This window comes from Thermobia domestica, chromosome 13, assembly GCF_964235325.1.
Source record: "Thermobia domestica chromosome 13, izTheDome1.hap1.1, whole genome shotgun sequence".
Classification (NCBI taxonomy): Eukaryota; Metazoa; Arthropoda; class Insecta; order Zygentoma; family Lepismatidae; genus Thermobia; species Thermobia domestica.
Genome location: NC_137466.1, coordinates 187,418,283 through 187,438,239, shown reverse-complemented (window position 1 = coordinate 187,438,239; position 19,957 = coordinate 187,418,283). Strand labels below are relative to the sequence as shown.

Genomic DNA, 19,957 nt, shown 5'->3' with positions numbered 1-19,957 from the left:
TTTCTCTTCGTATTTTTCCTTTTGCCATTCCCTCCAAAACCACTAACAGTGTCTAGTCTTTTCGAATTATTCTTAAAATAATAATAATAGAAAATATGCTTTTATTTATTTATTTTCCGGGTGCTTAATAAGTAAAACTTCAGAGTTATTCTGAGAGGTTTGTAATAGTATATCTAATTTCGATATTTCTTACTTTTCAGGCTGTGGATGAACCTAATTTTTCAGTAGCCTATGCTCAGATGTGTAAAGTTTTAGCCATGATGCAAGTGCCAGTTGAAAAAGGAAGAGATGAGGAGAAGGTGAATTTTAGGAAGCTTTTAATTAGTAGGTGCCAAAAGGAATTCGAGAAGGACTGGTCGGCGGAAATTAATAGAGAACAGAGACTAAAGGAAATAGAGGAGGCCGAAACGGTATGTGAGATCTCTGGAATATGTAAATAAAAATTAGGTTATTAGATAAGTTTTCGGATAAATGTCATTTTATAGTTGATTTTACTTTACTATGAAGAAAGATTTATAATGGATCTGATCGTGGCCTTGAGTGTACATTGAATTGTTTAGAAGTTGAGGTTTTTTTTATTCGTTCATTTATGTGATATGCTTAAAATAATTTGTATCTCTGTGTGTGGCCTGGGGACCAGACGAATGGACCGAGAGTTATAAAATTTTGGTCACGAGTACCTTGGTCCAGGCCCCAGACCAAGACATAGGTTTTTTTCTTCTTACTTTTTTCCAAAATTTGAACCAGGTTGGGGGATGGCATTTACCGGGACATGTGAAAGTAGAAGAAAGTGAGTATTAGTGTCGAATTTATAGTTTTTGCGATCACTGAGATCAATGGTGAAACTCCGATCTAATTAACTTCGAAATTCACTCCATTCGGCTGCCGGCCGGGAGCGGAGAGGGATACTGAGACATGTAAAAATATCAAAAATGACCTATATTAGTTTCAAATCAATAGTTTTCGCGGTTGCTGAGATCAATGATTATACTCCATAGGCGTTGACTTCCAAATACAGCCCCCATCGGCTGGGGAACAGGGTGTTTTTTTTTCTACCAGAGGGTCTCAGGTGGTGTTTACCGGGATACGTAAAAGTAGTAGAAAATGACCGATATTTTTCCTTTCGTTATTCAGTTTGTTTACATAGATATCTTATTAGATCCATGCGAAGAATGGGTATTTCAGCTAGTCAGATTTATTACTCTCCTAATGCGTGCAGTTTTTTTATTTTTCTTTCTTTTATCGGAATTCATTGCACATGATTTGTCCCTGCTGTCAGAATCATACCGACCCAATTTAAAAATATAATAGTCTTTTTTTTTATGTCTAGATATGTGACAGTGTTCTAGAAAGTAACATAATGTTTTGTAAATACAGTTAAACCTGTTAACTTGTCCTCCCCTTTTTGTGATATCTGAATTTTTCGTAACATGTAGATTCTTTCGTAAGTTGGCCACCTGTACATCTTGTATGTTGGACGACAGCTGAATATTTGTATATGTGACCTTTTTAATTCCTTCTAAACCATTTTAAGAATATCTTTTTACTATCATAATTCGGAAAAATCTCAAGGGTGTTGAAGGGGGATTCATTAGATTTGAGTATAACGTTTCTCTCAGCATTGATTGCCGGCGTATCTATGAATAGATCTATGCCATTAAATTTTCTCATTTTTATTCTACATTACTAAGTGTTTGACAGTTTAATCCAGATCAGTTTATTAAACTATGGATGTCTTAAACTTTCCTAACACCTTTGAAACACGCCGCATTTTTCTGGTGAAAATGTTGCAGGAAATTTATAACTTAAAGGGATAGGCTCTACTTAGCCTACTAACGACTTCTGACCAGACAGTAGGAGAGGACTTTCTAACTTTTCTGGTATCTTGCTGCTTACAGTGGTGAGGCATTCTGTATGTTTCGAGTATTTCGAAACCTCTTACCTGCATCTATTCATAGGCGCAAGAGTTGTAGGTATATGTGAATGAGTGAATCATAGTGAACGAATGACAAACCACAATGGATATTCACTGAATGCAATGTTCTATATTGCTGGAGTAATTTTGACTATATATTATTGCTTATAAAAACTAATACGTAGATAAAAACGGTTACTGGATTGGGAATATATATATAATATAAAATATGAGTGTGTGTGTTTTACAATATAAGTCTCTGCTTCAAAGTACACACGTTTTCGTAAGTTTGCCTTTTTTCAGTGTAATCAGTGATGGCTAACATGGACAGCCTTTACTGTAGAATCAGTAATAGATGTTACGAAGTTCGGTACGTGAAAACATTCACTGCTTAATTGAACCAAGGTTGTATCTAAGTAGTATACATGTGTAGGGTCGTGTCGTGTACAGATGTCGTGTCACTATATCGTAGGAGCCGTAGAAAGTTATAGAATGTTCTTAACCTTGCAAACCATGAAAATTTAACTACATAGACGTAAATCGTGCTCCGATACTGGAAGTTCGGAATTTACTTTGAAAATTTTATTTATTACTTTGGATTGATTTCTATTTTAAAGGGGTTTTATACAAACAAATATACAACGTAAACATTGATTCGGGAAGTTCCGAACAGAAAGCAAAATCAAAGACCTTGTTATATAACTTGTACTGGTTAGAAGGTTGGTTCTTGCCATCGTTTTGGTGCTATTTTGTGATCAAAGGAGAGAGAGAGCCAAGTCTTTGAGTTTGTGAAACTGAGCGTGACAAAATAAATGTCTTGCGATATTTACACGAACGATTATATATTTACCGGAATTTCCTTGTAAGCGATTCTTACATTGGACACACGTAGTGGTTTTCAAATAAGGAATTAGCCCAAACATTTGTTGCGTTATTAAATTGCCCATCTATAACAGTATTTCAGGTACAGCTTTGCTTATTATGATGGAAAATTTAATTTCCGGGTCTATCCTGTAGCTAATAATCATGTTATCCCGAATATGATCACCTATATGATTTCTAATGAGTTTTGCTGCTGCATGCGAGTAGTAAGGTTAATAGAATAAATTAAATTTGAAACCAAATAATTAATGGGGGAGTTTGTCTTGACTCCATAACATAGCATACATACACTCTCCATCGGAGATTTTACTACTAAACACATACAGTATATATCTCTGGGCACCGTACATAATAAACTAGGAAGAGATGTCCGAAGTCTTACCAACTATTTTAGTTTGTCACGTCATTTATTTTCGCTGAAAATTATCGATGCAGAAGTGACAGCTATGTAGCAATCATTTGCTTTGCCATATTTCGATAGGAAACTAAATTCTTTCTAGGTTGCATACAATGAAACTAGAGTATAATTTATTTACTATTTTAATCTTGGAATTCTCAAGACATTGCAATAGTCATTTATCGGTTTTTTTTTGGCAGTGTGAAATGACGAAATATAAACTAACCATTAAGGAGCAGTTCGTTTTATATCATTGTTTTATTAATTCTGTAAGCATATTTTAAACTATTCTAAAGATTCTTGATACTAAGAAAGAGCTCTGATAATATTAATTTACTTTTAATGCTTAATCAGTAAAATAATCTAGTTCAACAAGTTTATCCTGAGAACACATATTGAGTAGGGGACTTCGGTTCTTTGTTCTTTTTTGTACTGTGTAGGTATATAATTTGCATTTTTTTTCTTTCTTCAGGAAGAGAAACGAAAAGAACTTCAAATGATACTAGAAGAAGATGAAAGGAGAATTAGGGTCAAGTCTGTTGGCAATATAAGGTAATTTAATAGTCTGTTTATTACGATAGCATTAATGACCTAGCATTGTGAATTTTAAATTTCTAGACAGTCCTCATGTGCCCTTGTAGCCGTCAATCCTTTGTAAGCATAAAAGTTCAATTGTAAATCTGGTAAATTGTGCTCGGTTGAGCTCATTTAGGGGTTTTTTGTCGCTTAATGTGCAATTTAAACTGTTAACTTTTACAGTTAACGTACGAGCATTCACGAAATCTTCAATACACATTTTGAAGTGAACATTCCTGTACTTTTTCTACATAGAAGTCATTGCTATCAAGACCTTTATCCCATATACCAACATAACACTCGGTTTTTGGATATTCATGAGAATTCGTTCGCCAAAGACTGACGGTGGCAGGTCTAGACTGTATGCTTGATGAAAGCATTTCACAACCTCCAAAGGCATTTTGATGTGATGCGTTTTCAGAGCAGGGCAGTTCGTAGGATATCCAGTGTGACACGCAGCAGCAGTGGCAGTCGATCCATTTATTGTAAATGCTGCAAGAATCATGCCCTACATGTCCCAGAGAACGGTGGGCAAAACCTTTCCTCAGACTAAATTGCCTTGAATTTTTTGGGTTGTGGTAAGATTCATGTGTTTCGCAACCGGTAACAATGAGCTTCTATACCTTTCGTATCAAAGCAAATGCTCAAGATAATATGCCATCCGGTTCTCCATGCACAGCAGTGTGTAAACTACCTGGAAACTCATCTCATACCAAGCGTATCATGGATGGTGCTGTGCTTATGTACTACCAAATAAAATTCCTACTTCATTCGCACTTATTTGGATTGTTGTCTGCCGATCTCGTTGAATCACTTCATTCACAGCATAAGTATTTGCCTGTGTGTGGTATGTGCGCGGCCATCCAGAACTGGTTTCGAGCACACATATTTTTCAACTTTGCATACCAATTACGCACACTTGTCACCGTACATTGCACACAATTCACGATGTACTTCAGGTGATTTCTGTCCTTCTAACCATAGAAATCTAATCCCACCTCGTAGCTCTACAGTTTTGAACGTCTCATGGAGAGGTGAAGTACTGCATTATAGTTCAAAATGTATATTTCAGTTTTTGTGACTACCTTTGTTTCACTGAGAAACACGTACTGAATTGACTATTGTCGCAACTATATGTGTGACAACTTAGTAGTATATAATAGCTGAAATATTGTGTTCGGACAATCTTTTAACAGAGAATGTATATTTATTTATTTATTTATTTCAGGTTCATCGGAGAGTTGTACAAATTAAACATGTTGACAGATAAAATTATGCATGAATGTATAGGTAAATTACTCAGTCAAGGAGATGAAGAGTCTCTAGAGTGCCTATGTAAATTATTGACTACAGTTGGAAAAACGTTAGAATCTAAGGCTTCTAATAATAAAACGAGTGTAAGTAGTTACTCTCATTTCTTGTTACTTTTCTGGACTTGCGTAATATATATATATATATATATATATATATTGTGTGTGCGCGATACACCAGCTGATATCGGAATGTGCTTTTACGTTAAAATAAGCAGCAAACTTTTTGGAGACTTGGATAATGTTTTGGACTTGATTTAAACATTGTGTGGCATTTCATAATTACTTGTTTCCTGATAAATTTAGATTTCTATAGCTCTTGTGTATGAAACCGTAAGCTTCAGTTTATATCAATATAATAGTGCCTTTATATCTTGCCAAGACAAAATTCTTTGATTTGATTTGTGGAAATCGATAATTTAATATTCAGTTGTGTAATAATCTACCTTCTGCAAACTTCGACATAATACGTTTATTTACTGTCGCCTTACATTCTACAGTAATTACATTGTAAATATTAATTTATGTGGCTTCAGTGTCATAGTAGATTAATTTAAAATAGCTATAATTAATCTTGTGCATTCTGGCATTTCAAAATTGGTAAGACAGTTTTAATGTGAAGAGTTGAGTATCTAATATTATCAATAAGAACTTCTTGTTGCGAATTTAATTTCTGTAATCTTCGTTCATGCAGCCTTTGGCGGGATACTTCAACCAAATGCAAGGAATCGTTGACAAGAGACAAGTATCGAATAGAGTCCGTTTTATGTTGCAAGATGTAATTGACTTACGTAAGACCAGTTGGGTCCCAAGAAGAGACGACAGCAATCCTAAAACGATGGAACAAATCCAGAAGGAAGCCGAGCGGGAGACAATGGAGCAGAACTTAGCAAATATGGTTCCTAGGGGAAAAGATGACAGGGATAGGAAAAGAAATCGTAAGTATTTTTTGATAATTCAGTGAGTAAATAAAAGAGAAGTTAAAAGTAGAACATTTCACTTTCTTTGTAATTTAGAAGTTGTTAGCAACAATTAGTAATTAAGAAGTTCTGGATTGTGTAATGTTACTATTAGAAATATCCTATGTTGTTAATAACTCCGGAATGAATTGACCAATAGAATAGGTTTTAGTACTGTGTTAGAGAAAGCGTTTGAAAATATCAGTTGATTTGTTACAAAGTTTTGACAAGAGAAAGAAATTACCAAGTGAGCGTGTTAATTTTGGTTGATCACGGTAGAGGAGAGTACACTCAAAAAACGATTACGAGAGCAATTACATATATTTTGAATGAGAATAAAGTGATTTGGTTGGTCATCCGTACTAGCCCCAATAAAGTGTGAATTATTTGCCCACTGATCTGAGAACAGTGCGAAATATGGTGTAGTTAAATGGTAAATTGAAGTAATAAAGAAGATAGCCAGGACTTCGATGGATTTAAACGTCTGGAAGAAAGTAGAGAGCTTTTTCTAAGTTCAAAAGTAAATTTGTTCAAGTTTCGTTGTAGCTTTTCATTAAATGCTTTTAGACTGTGTGATTATTGAGAGTATACATACATATACACAGAGGTCGATTCACTTACGTCGGGCCGAATTTGCATGTGCCACTTGCCTAGGAAATGCCGTATTTCCACCATCGGTTGTATTCAATCTGCAGGCCACTTCTGCTGACTATGGCCTGACATCGTAGTTTCCATTGCAGGAGACTGCGTTGTAGCCAAACCATGGTTATTGCATCCCGCTCCTCTTTATAGGCTTCCCACAAGTCAGACAGCGCATACTCGGATGATGGGACGGGCGCCGCTTGAGGGGTACAAAAGCACAATAGTTCATTTGGCTGGCATCTGGACTCGACATGGATGCCAGAGAAAGGAATTACCGAAATTTCTGTTTTTGTTCCATACGGTAATAAAATTCCGATGTTTTCTTCGTGTGGCAGATATCTTGCTACAGTTCAACCTGGTTCACGTCTTGTTAGTACAATGCTGGAATTTTACGTCTCGCTCAATCTTTCGGAGACAGTTCGCTCCTATACGGGACACTGACCACAATCATGATCCCTTTTGGGGAAAAAAGTTCTAGCTGCTGTCGGTGTCACCGGTGTAAGTCTCTGTGCCGCGTATTTCCGTATAATACGATTCACAGTAGGACAACCTACACGAGAATGGCGCAGTAGGCACAATTCTACAATGAGCGACGCCTTGTACTTATCGTTGGAAAGGGCTACAATGAACTCCCAGAATCGGTTCAGTTTTGGTGGCATCAGACGACGCTCTACTATACTGCTCTCCTACGTGACTAACGAGATAGTGTTGCTTGCCTCATGGTAATCTCACTGCGATGGGTTGCACATGCTCGGTATAGTTGGACATTGACTTCGGCTCAGTACCTGAATCAACCTCTGTAGAGCATCAATATTGAGAATTCATGTGAGGAATGATGACATATTCTATGGATAGTAATTTCGTGTTCCATTGCCAAAAGGATTCTGACCTCACATCTGTTACAATAAGATTGCTCGAAATACAGAATAAATAGTATTGAAGGAAAAGAATTAGTATATGGACTTTAGGGAAAGGAAAAGGAATGACGAGCTTAAGCTTGGTCAGTGAAGAAATTTAGAACCAATTGATAGATATGATAAAATGTAATTAATGTTGTGCTGTAGTTTGAAGAACAAACGGTATATTGCATTTTTATTTATTTTTCTTTACATTTTATTCATTTTTTTAAGTGTAAATAATCCACTTGTGATTATTCATATACCACGTAATATTTTCTTCGATACTGTCAAATTTAATAACGCGCAATTTAAAATTATTTTACAATATATATCATGTATCTTGACGTTAAGAACCAACGAATGAGACATTATATTCAAAAAAGCAAAGATTTAACTTACGAGAAGCTTTGTATAGTTGCGAGACCAGAAACTTGAGACGATAAAGATTAATGGAAAAATTGCCGCAGCTCCTTTACGCCGTCCTAAATGAGGATGTTCGTAGTAATTGTGTTAGTCAACAGTTTTGGTAAACAATGTATTCAGAGGCACTCAGCGTCAGAACCTATAACAATTCATTTTCAGTTTTACAAATCCCTGCATTTCCAACACCCTATATAAATCCTTGTTTCTCTACGGCTAAACATCTGCTTTTTATATGTATTAGGTGGTGGTAGTGGAGTTACTTCCGAAGATGGTTGGCAGTCCGTTGGTCGCACCACAAGAGCTGTAGACTCCACGAAATTGCGGCTGTACCAAGTAAGTGTGAATTATTTAATTACACTTTCCTGAATAAGCAAAGACATAGTTATAATAAACACATGGTTAGAACATGAGGAATGATGATTATTGTTTACAGAGAATTATTTATGTTCCATAGCCAAAAGGATTCTGACCTCAAGTGTTTTGTTAAGAAATTTCATTACTCACACAAACGTTTGATTTGCACAGTAATGGTTGGCAGTCACACGGGAAGAGTTACGTATGTAAGATGAATTTTGAATTTATTTCTGAACATAGAGTACAAATGTGAAACTCTAGTATCTTACACGTGTGTTTTTAACATTAAAATTTCATGTAGTTGCCGCTCTGGTCCGAACATTCATTTCCGATGGGGAGTAAGTCGTCCCAGCGAGTTGAGGAAAATAGTAACGGTGGCTTCTTGCATAACGGAAGTATTTCTTCAGGGGTTATAAAATAATTGGGTGCTAGGTCAGGATTATACAGAGGGTGCCATCTCTTGTCCTCACGAATCTCATCCACTACTATTGTATGGAAACTACCGAAGATAAGTATGTATTGTGAGATCGAGATTTTAGTTGCATTCAGTGGACTAGTTTTTCAAACCAAAATACAATATAAATTGTACTGTATTATGAATACAGTATATAGTAAAATAATAAGAAAGTACTTTGCATGCATACCCGCAAAACTGAATACTTAGCTCACGAATACTCCAGTGTGTGTATGTGTATATATATACGTACATATGAGAAAGTAGTCGGTCTTGTATGTGCGGTTTTATTATTAAGAGTTAGCATGATAAGAAATGATTTTGTTCATTCAGTTAAAATATTTTGCCACTACGATACTTTACCGAATATTTTTTTTCTATCTTTAAGGCAAGGTGTTTGAAAACGTGTATGTAATTTTTCATAAGTCACATATTTTTTTTCTCCTTAAACATCTAATCTTGTGTAGGATTCCTGTGTTAGTTGTATTGCTTAAGTCATTCAAGTATCCAGTTCCTTCATTGCGGGGGGGCGCGTTGGCTCAGTGGTAGAGCGTTCACCTCTGGTGCTTGGGGTCCCGGGTTCGATCCCAGCCCCCGCCAAGTGAACTTTGTGGTGGGCAAACACCGTGCTCGTGGGTTTTCTCGGAGTTCTCCCGTTTCCTCCCACTTTCTTCATTCCACAATTTCACTCATCTCTCATCATCATCGTCTCCTTTAGCCTAACCGGCATAACCGTGGGACGTAAAACTTACAGATTTCATTTCATTTCCTTCATTGCAGTAGAAATAATAATATATTAAACGAAGTTCGTATTTTTTAAATAGAAGAAATGTGTTTTTTGCGCACTATGTCTAATTATCGGTTCTTTCTTTTCACAGTATTTAATTGAATGATGTAATATGAATATAGTTCTCTGTAAGTTACATTTTTTTTAAGATGTGTAGATATCAATTGACATTGTCGTTTCATTCAAAAATTTTAGGAGAAATAGTAAAATAGTTGGATACAGCTTGCTGGATAATCAACATAGTACTTAGCTTAGAAATTCAGAGGACACGATGACTCAGTGGTAGAGCGCTCATCGCAGTGGCGCAGTGGTTCTGTGTTCTCTTCCTAGCCTCATGACTTTGTGATGAAAAACCTATTGTCCGTGTGTTTTCTCGAGGCTCTCTCGTTTCGTTCCACATTCTAATGCTTTCATTAATCATCCGTCTCCTTTAGCCTACACGGCTTAACTGTGGGACGTCAAATCATTTCGTTTCTTTTCATTTAGAACTTCAGTAACATAACTTATTCCAGTAACATAACTTATTCGATCCTCCAGAATACGTTATACGTAAGGGCAATCGTATTTTAAAATATTGAGAATTATGAAGAATTAGCATAATGTCAAGTTACTTTATGTTTAAAAGAAGAATTGGAGAAAAAAATAATTTCTAATTTTGAGAAAAACTAATTTTCAGTCTTTTGGTTTTAAAATACGGCCTAAATATATAGTCTCATTTAATTCAACCATCTGACTCCACTGCCTATTAGGAATAGAATTAAAGGGAAATAAAAATAGTGTTTACGTTAAGAGATCATTTACGGATAAAAATACAGCTTTGATTCCGAAAGCTCAGACAGTAACACAGTCCATACCATACTGCTTTATTTTGTACAATATGTTTAGCACAAAATAATGTATTGGTACCTTTTTTTGCAGCATGAGCCAACGGACAACATTCAGTTGGGCCCCGGGCCGAGCCGATCATTTTCATCATGGGGTCGCGGTAGTGGTGCTCCTAAAACTACCGAACGCCCCAAGACTGTTTCATCAAACCAATTCCAGGCACTCCAAGATATTTCAACTCACGACGATAAGAGAATGTCTGCTAGGTAAGTAATAATTCTAGGACAGTGGGGAAATTCTTGTTCAGTAGATTTATAGGAAATACGAACTTTAATATTGCAAATGATAGGTGGGTTAGCACAGGTTCCTAAATGAGTTGATTTTAGATCAACTTAGGTTTCCTTGTGCGAGAGTAAATGTAGAGGAAAAGCCCTACTCCTGTTCGAATGCATGAATCAGGAGTTCCCATGGAATCTACAAACATTTTGTAGGCATGTGTAATAATTTTATTAGTCAATTGGAAATTGCATCACCAAGAAATGATACGAATGGAATTTATACTAGATTCATCACATGGCACACGAGAGGTGATTAAAACTAGAACTCCCCTCCTGTACATCTCTAATTTTGATAAATCAGTATGCAGTGAAGTTTCCACATGCTATGAGCAGATCTCTATACGTCGTAACATCATACCATACGAACATTTGGTTGTTTCTGAGGAATCGCTTGTGTGTGAGGTCACAAAATTTGTCCACTAGACAATTATGACTAACAAAGTTCCCGACTGAGACGGTATATTATAAATGTTTGATTATCCACTTAGGCGCCAGTGTAGGAAACCAGTGGTTCTCGTTCCTCTACGGCTTGGAAGCGTTGGACTGATATCTCTCTCACTAGAGCAAGTTGAAGCGGAAAATTTGACACGACCGACTGCCACTCAGTTCGGTACTAGCTACAATGTTCAAGGTCAATGAAAAAGTTGGAATCTGACACAGGCATATATGCCGCCAGTCCAGCATAAAGCTAACATTAGACGACACTACCATGCGGACTTTCCATCCCGTGGTGTGCGCAGTCCAGTGTCTGATGGTCGCTGCGAGCGTTTCTTTTCTGTCTTTTACTTTCCCACATGGATCACTATCTTGACAATATGCCCTGCGTCCGCACAAATTTTACTGTACGAAAAGCCATTTTCTTGAATACCGGCCTCGCAATTCTGCACTAAGTGACGCCAGATACAATAACACACACACACAAAAAAAAAAAAAAAAATAATAAATAAATAAAATTAAAAATTTTAAAAAATGTTTTCAGTTTCGTTGTCAACTCTCCGCTGAGTGCTGCGAATGGGCCATTCGATAGTTCTCTGTACAATGAGCAGTTGGCTCTATTAGGTCCATGAATTGGCCATAATCATTTGTCGTCACGTGTCAAATCTTGAAATTTTCTTTCATTCCTTTTTGATGTTGCAATTTTCAAACCTACGCATTTAGCTACTTTCGTAATGCAGATTTAAACGTCGAACCAAGTATTTATTTTGCATGTTGTATAAGTTTCCTTCTGGGCGTTTACATAATACAATTGTATAGTAAACATAAAATAATCGAAGAAGTATGATAGGTGTGTCTGGGATTTTTTTAAATCTCAGTATAAAAGTTTTCACTGTCTCATGTTTTGAAACCGTATACCGTGTGTGAGGAGTTATTTGGTTTGAAGGGACATTGAAGACAAATATCAAACTTTCTAACTGTGTAAGTTAAGTCTCATTGGCTTGTGATATGACTACATTCATTACAATTAAAGAATGTAAAGGGTAGCTCAGTTAATACTTGGTGCGAGCGGTCCCAGGCCATGTGGATGTGTGGTGGAATAGCATTGTTTTGTGTTAGTAGCTTTTCCCCAGTTATTTCAGTGTCCCACATTTTCATTCCATCAATTCCATTTATAATTGTGCACTTTAATTAATCATCTATCCCATGTAGCTTAGAGGCATAATTGTGGTACGTAAGTTTCCATTTATAATTGAGGAAATTCAATTTTTGTTTATAAAAACATTTTCATTATTTAGTTCATAGGAATACTGTGTTTCATTTCCAAATTAGTTTCTAGCCAGAATTTTTATGGTGGGCATAAAAGTCTTGACTTCGAACAGTGCGGTTTTGCGTAGCGTATACTTTTCTTTAAACCAATTAATCGTGTTGTGTAAGGTGTTGTGACGGATGCTCATGATTTTTTGAAGAACCAAGTAGAAGTTTTCAGAAAGTTTTTCGTATATCGTTCTTAGCTTTTTTTCCACTACCCCAAATGAATATATAATATTTCCAGTTCAGCAATTACAAATTGAGCTCTGAAATAAGAATATGCACATATAAGCTTAAGATTTTATCTTAGTAGTTCATGTAAGTTTTCATGTAAAGATTTTTCTTAACTTCCAAAACACACTTCGTAGCTTTAGAACATACTCTTGAGAAGTCTTACATTGAGTGCAACAATGCATCATTTGTTGAATATTTATGTGGCACGTCAGTGTTTATTTCTTAGTTTTTGAAATCACAATGTTACTTAATTTCAGTCGAACTCTTCCTATGGGTGCTAGTAAAGAAACTCGTGTGCCGTACCCGAAACCGTTTACGAGTGTTTCAAATTCAGCAGAAAAGGAGAGGGCCCTGGCTGCTGTTAGGCAAATGGGTGGTAAGTATAGTGAAGTTCTTAGATTTTATTATTTCTATACAAGTAAGGCTGCAATTGAAATTCTGTATTAGTAAAAGATGTATGCACTTTTTCATTTCATAGCAAGAAACTTTACTTGTTATGACAGATGGGAGTGCTAAAACAAAACCCTTATCTTTACATTTCGTAGTTACATCTATGGAGTGTGCACTCAGAGGTGTCACATTTTATTAATGATAAAATTAAATTACTTCATACATTCTGTCGTAGCTAAAAGGTATTGTCCTCGCAGTTTGTGTGGGAGACAAGTAAAACTAGTTGACATACCACGTTTAAGGTCGGTGCTGAAAAAGGGCGTTCAGCTATAATAAAGCTGTTAATTGAATTGGGTTGTACCTTGTAATTTGTATTTCGTTTGTCTCATAGCCCAGTGAAGTGACAAATTTTCTGCCGACCCTTTTAATTTCATTAGTTTTTACACATGAATAATTCAATAAGATGTATTTGTAATGCTGTACGTTCTTTATTACAAGTATTTTGTATGATTAATGTACTGTATATGTTGAATTACTTTTTTTAAAAAATTTTATTTATTTGATTTTGAAGGAGAAATTCCTCGTTCACGTAGTCAACAGTCTTCCCGAGATAGCTCTGTGTCACGAGAAGAATCTAATACAAATAATCAAGCAAGTCTTCTTAAAGGTAGTCCTTCAGTTGACGGTGAAGAACTAGAGAAGAAAGCAAATAGTCTGGTGGAGGAATTCCTTAACGATACCAATTATCAGGTTAGTGATTTTCTAAATATATTAAGCCATAGAAATGAGTGTTAACTAAATTGATACTGATGTTCCGGTTTTCTTCCATTGGAACTAGGGAGCTCGATTTTCAAATTTTTTAATATTTGAAAATGTAATGCTTTTTTTACTTGATGAGCATAACTAAGAATACAACGTGATGAGTGCGTTTTATTCTAATTATTATTCCAGTGGAACTTCTTTACTTGATTAAGCCCTGCCTGCCCTGCAACGATTTGTCGAAACTTCATTTCCGCGTTCCAAGCAGTTTCCATAATTTTATTCTTTTGCACTTTGAGTTACCTTATAGTAGGTACTACTAAGGCTCAGGTTTCTATGACAAGTCAGTGGCATCTTTCTACATGTCTAATTAAATATGAACATATTTTTGACTTTTGCAAACACGAAAACTTTTTCGTGGTGGGGAATGGAAGATCAAACTAGTATTATTGAATCTAGGACATACTACATGTGTGTTTTCTTCGGTGAAGGTGTTTCTTTCGTAACTTCATTACGGTAACTGATCTCTCGAAAGTTCAGGGCGTTTCGGTAAACTATATAGAAAATGTTGGTTAAAATTAAATCTTTAAATATCTTAATAGAATCAGTGAGTAAAGATGAGTCGTGGGACATTAAATGTACAGATAATCGGTTCTTAGTTTCTCATCGCTGTCCGTGTTCCAAGCTTCCATGCCTTTGATTCGTGCGGTCCAGGTTGTGTAGCGTCGAACATACTGAACTTATTGATTCCAAATAAACTTCGGGGTCCCCAGTAGGTCAGTGGCGAAGCGATCTCTGCTTGTGCATGGGGTCCCAAGTTGTTATCCGTTCACTCCAGGTGACCTTTGTGGTGGACAAATATTACGTATTTGGGTTTTCTCAGGGTTCTGCCGTCTTCCTCCAACTTTTCATTCTACCATGTCATTCATTCTCATTACAGTCTCCTTTGGCCTACACGGCATAATCGTGGAACGGTAAACTTAAATATTTCATTTTTAAATGAAACTTAAAATCTCGTCCTATAAAATCAAATTAATGGTATCTCCTATTGGGAATAACTGGTGTGTTAATTCGGTTAATTTTGTAAGGAGTAAGTGTCTAGTAACTCTTTATTTCGTCCTCCTTGCAATGGACAGATTTGTTCCATATAGACAAAGTTGCGTATTCGTCTATATTCTTGGTTTCATGCTTGAAGGGAAAAAAGTATCCCGGAAATAGCGGTATTGATTTAATGCATTAGAAATTCTAATACTCTAAAACATCTAATGCTTTAATGTAGTTAGTTTCGTGTAAGGAATTTACTGTATAAATTAGTAAGAAAGCTTATAAGATTATTTACCATTTATGCTTAGCTGCATATTTAAATATTGTATATTCATTGCTTTTTTATTCCGACAGCATCCATTTAATTGAATTACTTCTTGTTTCAGGAAGCTACAATGTGTGTCACGGAATATTTCCATCCATCCACAATTAGTCAATTCGTAAGCAAATGTTTAAATGTTGTTTTAGAACGGACGTCGCAGGCACGAAAGAATGCAGCAAGTCTGATGGCACATTTAATAAAACAAAATATTTTACTGGTTTCACAATATATAGAAGGGTGAGTGTAATGGTTTCCTAGAAATTCTGACCTTCTGAACGATTTAGTTGGTAGCATTCATATTATGTATTGTTAATAATCATCAACATGATTTCTTAATCTTTGTGTAGCTATAGACATAATTCGTATTATGTTGATCCTTTGCATTTCTTGGTCTGTTTGTATTTAATGTTTACGTGTAATTGGAATCAGCGAACGTAACTGTAATTTTCGTAGTTTTTCGGTTCTTCGGAGTTGTAACTGCTTTAAATGCGAAAGTGAAGAAAAGAGAGAATAAAAGCAGATTATATATATATATATATATATATATATATATATATGTATGTATGTAGCTTTTCGCAAAGTTCATCTTAACAGAGACATTTGTGTTACTGTAAGAACCTCATCAATACTAAATTTGGATATGACTTAGCTCAATAACAAGGGAAAATCAATTGAGTGCCGCTACAGGAGACAAGCTGTGTTGATAGCTCATTGTAAGTAGAGATTCTCACTAATTGTCACGTTTGTAATTTATTCAGAATAGGACATTTTCAGATATCGGGTAGGAACTCTTGGAAGGTATGAAAAACATCCACGACTTATATAAATTTAGACAGACTAATTAAAAACAAGTCGTTGGGACATCAGAGCACCATAAGAGTCTAATAGTTCCAGCGGTAGCAGCAAAAGATGCCAACACGCTAAGGATGGCAAAAAAATAAAATCTAAGTTCAGATTACTAATTCGTACTTACGAAATAACGAAGACGCGCTATTAAAAGTATATTTTGTATGATAAATTCGACCCATAAGAACCTACCAATAATCATAACTGGAAACAACCAACCATTGAAAATATTTGTGTAAGGAAGTTTGTTGAATTGGATTGCATCATAACGTAAACAGTCTTTTCTCTCACTGCTCGAGAGGGATTGAAAGTTCGACTCTAGGTCGTTTTTTGATGCATGAGGTGATGTCAAAAAGTTTCGAGACTGATGGTTTCCTTTAAAATGTCTTTGATGCTCAATGCCATAAGTCAATGCATTGTGACTCACATCTTATTACAGTAGACTGTACGGTAGTCCATGTACAGTTCGACATTTTATAGCATGAAAAATATAGTGCCTCAATGAGCCTGAGGATTGCGACTTCATCTTGCGTTTCCGAAATTAGATAATAGTTAAAACATAGAACCAAGAGAAAGAACCCTTTTCTGCCTCGGAAATCCAGAGTTGAGTTTTTGAGTTTGGCGACACTTTTAGCAACGAGACTATATGAGACGGAACCTACTCATTAACGTGAAGTCCCAACCCATGAGCTCCCACGGGGAATCAAACCCGGGTCTCCCACACCGTTGAAAGCCGGAATTCTTAGTTCTTACTATCTGGGTATTAAAGAATCCGTATTGGGACACCTTACCCCACATAACGGAAATCAGATTACATAAGTTCAGTAGTCTGAAGTTCGGATCAAAATAATCTCAATTTCTACCCTTACCTTAGGATGATAGATGTATTCACACAAACCAAGCGAAAGTTTAAAAGGTCTAATATTTTGCACCATATATATTGTAAGGTTCTACATTTATTTGTAAAAGGTATCCGAAAATAATTGGTGTTCTTTTGTTTTCTTTTCAGATTGAAGGAAATATTAGATGTAGCTGAAGATCTAGCAATTGACATCCCAAAAATTTGGTTGTATTTAGCTGAATGTATAGGTAAGAGGGTAAAGATTCTTGACAAGTATTTTATAACGTAATATCCAGAGACTGTTTAGCATAGTTTTCAAGATATTAAAATGGCTGTTGTTGGAGTTCAAAAGGAGATTGCAGCTTTTTTGTTCAGCGAAAATGATAACCGTATGTTTAACTACAAGGATTGTGTGACCAATGTACAGGCCATATTGGTCTATAGTATGAATACTACACTCAGCATATGAGACGTAAGAGATCTCATCACTCTCTCCTAGCTTCGTGAGAGAATGAATCCAGTTTTATTTGAAGGATTTTTTCTTTATATGTAATATTTATACTTGTTATTTTTGTAAATTCACTGTGCATTTATTTAATTCTTTATAGATACCAACTTTAATGTTATTTCTTCCTTTGAAGTTCTATACACCGGTTTTTTGTTTGTTTTTTATAACCTTAAATGGCAATACAGACTTGAACATTCAAGAGAAGGTTGGTTCTGTGGATTATTTGATCTTCATTTTTCAACTATTCGACAATGGAAGCATTTTCGTATAAAAATCTTAATGTATGTGGTGATCCGTCATAAAATTTGTTGCACCACACATACACTTTTCTTAGCATATCAAAAGTTAATCCTTAACTAATTTGCGTTGAGTGTTAATATTTTAGTGATCTTTTTTACGCAATAATTCATTGGTACTTTTCATCTTAATCTCAAATAACTGTTACTCGTACAGTTTCATACACGGATCACGTTGGGTAGTCGTAGCTGATCACAATAAAAAATATGTAGAAAAGCTTTGAATTTGTAACTGTATATTCTATACGAGCAAAAAATATTTCCAGTATGTTTTTTCCCTTGTTGGTGTTGGCAAAATATTCGGAAAGAGATAATGTTATAATTATTTCAATATACAATGTGCAAAAGTGATGAGAAAAAAATTAAGAGAAATGAATTGGTGTTCATAGCCAAAAGGATTCTGATTTGCACAAGTAGTATGGAATTTGGTTCTGGATATCAATATGAAAAACGCCAGGAAATAATTACTAATAAACGCATATGAGTACATCTTATTTTATTTTATTTTTAAAAAAAGACTTGCCTTGTACCGCAGTACTTTCTTCTGTTCCCAATATTTCGATCCTTTTGTGGGATCACGATAACAATCCTTTAATTTCTACTAGTATTTTTCCAATCTAGTGTTTTGTACTGTCTTGTAAAAAGTGAGCCCTAAGTATTAGAAAAAAGAGAACTTTTTTTAAACTCTTTACAATGCGTTTGTTGGTAAACAAAGCATAGGCCGGTGTATGTTTCACTTTATTTTTATATAAATAAGTTCCTTCCCTTACTTTCGTCTATTTGCTCTTAAGGTTTTCTCTTTCCGTAAGTTAACCAAACTTTCGCTCTAATTAATTCAGTGCAAAAGATAACGATTGTAAGTTCCATATGCAGCTCACAACTTCGGACCCAGCAGAAACAAATGAACAGCAAATGGTCGGTATGTTATTCTTAACCTGTCCATTCTCCGTCCTTCTTCCTCAAACCATCTTGTATTTTCTGCTTCCATATCGTTTTGGGTGCTAACCTCTTTCTTTTACTTGTTACCTACAGCCTTGAACGTTGTCGTTTGTTCGTTCTACATGTCCCAGCCATCACAGTCTGCCTCTTGTATAATTCCTTATTCTGTCTTTCTTCGTCATACCACACATCCATCTTGGCTTCTTATCTTGCCACTTCCATCTTTTCCACGGTCCTTGTGATTACATGATTTCGCTACAATACATCATTGCCAGTTTTATTGCAGTTTTATATATACCGTCTTTTAACACACAATTTACTTTTTTCACAGTACACCGCTCATCCTTCTCCAATTGAGCCAGCCAGATTGTATTGTATTGTATTTCTCTATGTAATAACCTGTTGTATATAAATCCCAAAAAACTCATATACCTAATATCGTATCTATCCATTAACAAACTGAAAAAGAACGAATTAGATTATATACAATTCTTTATTATTTTCTCGTCTTATGTTGGTATTATTCGGAAAAAGATAGTTTTAATTATGTTAATACACAATACAAAAGTGATGAGAGAAAAATTAGGAGAAAACTAGTGTTCATATCCATACGGATTCTAATTTCCACAAATAGTATCAAATTTGGTCGATTCTGCATATCTGAATATGAACAACACAAGGAAATAATTACTAATAAACTTACTTTTATACCGCGGTACTTTATTCCGTTTGTTGAGTATTCCCAATATTTCGATCCTCTTAGGGGGTAATGATAGTCACAACTTTCACTTCTTCTTCTTCTTCTTCTTCTTCTTGGCAACTCGTTGTTTGTGAATGTAGTCAGTTCTGGGATGGTTGGATAAAGTTGAATTTACCTGGTTGTTAGCCCGAAAATCTATATTCAAGAACGTATGGGTTTGCAGTTGTAACTGTATATACAAAACAATATTTTCAATATTGGTGTCTCGTCTTATATTAATAAGTATTTGGAAAAAGAGAGATGTATAGTTTTCATTATTTTAACATACAATGTGCAAAAGTGATGAGAGAAGAAAATGAAGAGAAAAATAGTGTTCATAGCCAAAAGGATTCTGATTTGCACATATAGTATGACATTTGACATTTAGAAAATGTGTGAATGAGTAATAACAAGAAATAATTACTAATGGACGCATTAGGGTACATTTTAATATAGAACAATAGACTACCTTTGAACCGCCTACTTTCTATTCGTTGGGTGTTCCCAGTATATCTATTCTTTTGTTGATCAT

At 35.4% G+C, this 19,957-nt stretch overlaps 1 protein-coding gene across 9 annotated transcripts in view; it reads left to right on the top strand.

The window, feature by feature from the left end:
- Positions 1-19,957, top strand: part of eIF4G1 (eukaryotic translation initiation factor 4G1) — a 249,513-nt gene that overhangs the window by 211,211 nt on the left and 18,345 nt on the right. For all 9 annotated transcript variants that reach the window (XM_081737076.1, XM_081737080.1, XM_081737075.1 and 6 more), the window contains 10 exons: positions 201-410; positions 3,667-3,746; positions 4,999-5,167; positions 5,775-6,018; positions 8,245-8,336; positions 10,517-10,689; positions 12,999-13,117; positions 13,703-13,881; positions 15,321-15,493; positions 17,112-17,191. In XM_081737076.1, coding sequence (XP_081593202.1) covers positions 201-410; positions 3,667-3,746; positions 4,999-5,167; positions 5,775-6,018; positions 8,245-8,336; positions 10,517-10,689; positions 12,999-13,117; positions 13,703-13,881; positions 15,321-15,493; positions 17,112-17,191 — 1,519 coding nt within the window. The remainder of the gene's footprint in view (positions 1-200; positions 411-3,666; positions 3,747-4,998; positions 5,168-5,774; positions 6,019-8,244; positions 8,337-10,516; positions 10,690-12,998; positions 13,118-13,702; positions 13,882-15,320; positions 15,494-17,111; positions 17,192-19,957) is intronic.